At 41.1% G+C, this 3878-nt stretch overlaps 1 protein-coding gene across 1 annotated transcript; it reads left to right on the forward strand.

Moving 5' to 3' along the window:
* Positions 1–3067: 3067 nt before the first annotated feature.
* On the forward strand, positions 3068–3624 carry LOC131914297 (cytochrome c, somatic-like). The gene has a single exon (XM_059266889.1). The coding sequence runs from the start codon at positions 3166–3168 to the stop codon at positions 3478–3480; it is 315 nt and encodes a 104-aa protein (XP_059122872.1). The 5' UTR covers positions 3068–3165; the 3' UTR covers positions 3481–3624.
* The last annotated feature ends 254 nt before the right edge of the window (positions 3625–3878 follow it).

The following is a 3878-nucleotide window of genomic DNA, read 5'->3' on the forward strand; positions in this document are numbered from 1 at the left end:
CACCTTTGTCTATTTAATTTCTCTATTATCTTTATTTATTTGGAGGGGGATATATGCCACGGTGCACATATGAGGGTCAGAGAACAATGTTTAGGAGTCAATTCTCTCCTTCTACCATTTGGGTTCCGATGATTGAACTCAGGTTATCAGGCTTGGTAGCAAGTGCCTTTACCTACCCAGCCATCTCACTGACCCTAAATTATACATTTTAAAAAGAATAAAGGTGCTTAAAGAGATGGCTCAGACATTCAGAGCACTTGTTGCTCTCCCAAAAGGCCCAGGTTTGACTCCCAACACACACATGGTTGTTCACATTTCCTAGGGACCCAACACTCTCATCTGGCTTCCACAGGCATCAGACATACACATGGTACACAGACATATATGCAGACAAAACACCAACCCACATAAAAAAATTATTGTGTTTTCATTTTCTATTATTAATTGAATTTATTCATTAATTTAATATATGACAAAAGTTTTCCCATCCCTCCTCTCCTCTTATTCTAACTCCTCCCTCTCCCCCGCCCCACTTTTCAACTACTACTCTGTTTCTGTTCAAAAATGGCCAAGCTTTCCATGGGTGTCAACAAAACATGGGATATTAAATTGAGATAGGACTAAGCTCCACCCCTTGTATTAAGGCTGGGCAAGGCAACTCAGTGTGAAGAATGCATTCCTGGAAGCCAGGCCAAGCTTTTGAGACAGGCCCTACTTCCACCACTAGGAGTCGCACAAGTAGTTCAAGCTCCACAACCTTCAGCCAGTAGAGGGCCTGGGTCAGTACCATGCAGGCTCCCTAGCTGTTGCTCCAGAGCCTGTGAGCTGCTGATAGCCCAGTTTGGTTGTTTCTGTGGGGTTGCTTGTGAAGGCCTTGACCCTTCTGGCTCCCACAATCCTTCCCTCTCTTCAACAGAATTCTCTCAGCTTAGCCCAGTACTTGGCTGTGCATCTGTTTCCGTCACTGGAAGAAGGCTCTCTGATGAAAATTTGGGGTAGTTACCAATCTGATTACAGGAGATGGCCAGTTCAGGCTATGTACCAATAATGCTAGGATTCTCAGCTGGGGTCGTCCTAGTATATTCATGGAAGTTTCTCTTGCACCAAGTTTTTACCTGATACCAAAATGCGCTCCATACACATTTAAATGTCTCTTTCATTACTGTTCCCCTCCCCCCAACCCAATCCCTCTTTTACCCATATATCCAGCTGCCAGTCTACCCAGGGGATCTCTTCTATTTCCCCTTCCCAGGGAAATCCATGTTTCCCCATCCATCATGTGGGCCCTCCTTGTTACCTAGCTTCTCCGGGGCTGTGGATTGTAGCATGGATGTTTTAAAACTCCAACTATTTTGCTTGCATTCAACAGTTATATCAAGGTTTCATATCAACTTGGTGGGGTCTTATAAAACAACTCTTCAAATAAAGAGTCTCATTTCCTTTTCTATCATTAACTACTGGCGCCAGGTGATTTTTACATGGTAGGCTATACCCCTACAGTCAAAGAAGAGCAGAATACCAGGCAAGGCTCCAGGATCTCAAAAGTCCACTGATTATACTCTCCATAGGACTGGTCTCTGTGAGATTGCACCTGAATCTATATTCTCATCATCAGAAACAGGAGGAAACTAGTGAAACACAGTGAGCTGGAGTTCAGAGACTTTGGTCCTGTTACAAGCCATAATTTGTAGACTTTGAATAAGTCAGGTCATCTTCTTAGGTCCTGATTTCACAAATGAAGGAATTAGTCTAAGATTCACAACCACAAAACTTTGCCTCAGGACACTGACTAGAAACACAGGATTCAGGAGAGGTGTATGGGAAGCCCGGTTCCATTGTTCCTCCTCATCCAAATTATCAGTCACTTTTACCTGTGTGTTTCGGTCTTCTGGGTGAGCCTTGGTTTAAATAGGTAATTTGATACCTTGATACACTTTCAAAGCTATTTCTTACAATCAACAACATTGATTAGCAACACCTACACTTACATGTTAACATTTTTAACTGTTCATTTCAGTAGTTGAATTAGGCAATAAAATTTTCATCAAGGCCTTCAACACTACATTCTTCTTTAACTCTGCACTATTCACTGAACCTCAGAATCCGTAGAACCCTGACCTCCTCTCACTGTAGCTGGAAGGAAACCAGTACAGCAGAACACTTTAAATCTGTATCCTGTGTCCTTAGGGATGATACATTCTCTCGACATCTGCCTGGGACTCATTGTTCATAGTCCAGTGTCTAGTGTACGCTCAGGGGGATTAAAAACAATTATTCATGCCCTACCATGTTCAGACACTTTTCTAATCTGTAGACATATTTTAAGAGTTGTAGAGACACTCAGCAGTTAACAGTACTAACTGCTCTTGCAGAAGACCTGGTTCAGCTCTCAACACTCACATCAGGTCATTCACAACTGCCTGTAACACTTAGTGATCTTACACCCTCTTCTAAGGACACCTGCACACCCATGGTGCACATAAACTCATGTAGACACACACATACACATAAACAAAGTGTTTTTACTTTTTAGCAAAAAAAAGAACTTGAAATATATACCATCAGACATTACCAACTAATGAAGGAACAGGGTAACCAACAAAAAACTATAAAACATTATGTAATGATTAAAAACAAAGTACTATGTCATTCTTGAGTGCATGACCCCATTCTTCAGTTTCTAACTAGCACAAACTTGATTCAGTGAGTTAAAAAAAAAAAAAGAGAGATGAAGCTAGGAAAGGGTGGGTGAATTGGGGAGAAGTTAGAGGAAAAGTGGGGGTAAATGTGACCAGAACTCATATATCCATGTTTGAGTTAATAAAAATAGTACTGTGTTAAAGTATATTGTGGAATAGTGTGGCAGAGTGTTATGTGGCATTGTCTAATGAGTTAGTGTCTTAGAGAAGATTTCAAGTAGTCTGGAAAGGAGGCAGCCATTAGAGAAGTGGCAGAGAGACCCTAGGGAAGGAGGACTCCCTGGTACCTAACTTTTGTAGCTACTACACAGGCTACCGGGGAAATTTGTCACCAGTAGTTCTACCTGCCTAAAGACTCGGCCACACTCTCAACCTGCTGGTTAAGAACTGCCCACTGGTAGAGAGCGGGATGTCCGTCTTTGTGTCATAGCGATCATGGTGTTGATCACCCAGGAGCAAAATAAAAATGGATGATGTTGAGAAAGGCAAGAAGATCTTTCTTCAGAAGTGTGCCCAGTGCCACACTTTGGAAAAGGGAGGCAAGCATAAGACTGGACCAAATCTCCATGGTCTGTTTGGGAGGAAGACAGGTCAGGCTGCTGAATTCTCTTACACAGATGCCAGCAAGAACAAAGGCATCACCTGGGGAGAGGACACCCTGATGAGGTATTTGGAGAATCTCAAAAAGTACATCCCTGGAACAAAAATTATCTTTGCTGGAATTAAGAAGGGAGAAAGGGCAGACCTAATAGTTTATCTTAAAAAGGCTACTATTGAGTAATTCTACTGCCTTATTTATTACAAAACAAATGTCTCATGGCTTTTAATGTGTACCATAATTTGATTCATACATCAAAATTCAGGTCATGAATGGCTAACAATGTTTTTGTTGGGACGGTCCTGATTTAAGTAAAACTGACTTGTAGTAAAGCGGATATCTTTTTAAAAAATAACAATTCCAGTCATATACTATCACAGCTCTCCCTTTCTCAAGATCAGATTGGACTTATTAAAGTTCTACTTTCTACAAAGATGGGTTGTCACCTGAAACCTATTGAATGGTTTTATACTTAAATTTATATAACTAGGAACATGAATATATTTAAACACTAGGAAAATTCTGTTACTCTCTCAGAAACAAAAAGACTCACCTGTGTTTCAGTTTGTATTCACTGGCCT

The sequence above is a fragment of the Peromyscus eremicus genome, chromosome 7, assembly GCF_949786415.1.
Source record: "Peromyscus eremicus chromosome 7, PerEre_H2_v1, whole genome shotgun sequence".
Classification (NCBI taxonomy): Eukaryota; Metazoa; Chordata; class Mammalia; order Rodentia; family Cricetidae; genus Peromyscus; species Peromyscus eremicus.

Bases quoted from the DNA above. Each gene is read 5' to 3' on its own strand.
- LOC131914297 (XM_059266889.1), top strand. From the start codon at position 3,166: ATGGATGATGTTGAGAAAGGCAAGAAGATCTTTCTTCAGAAGTGTGCC.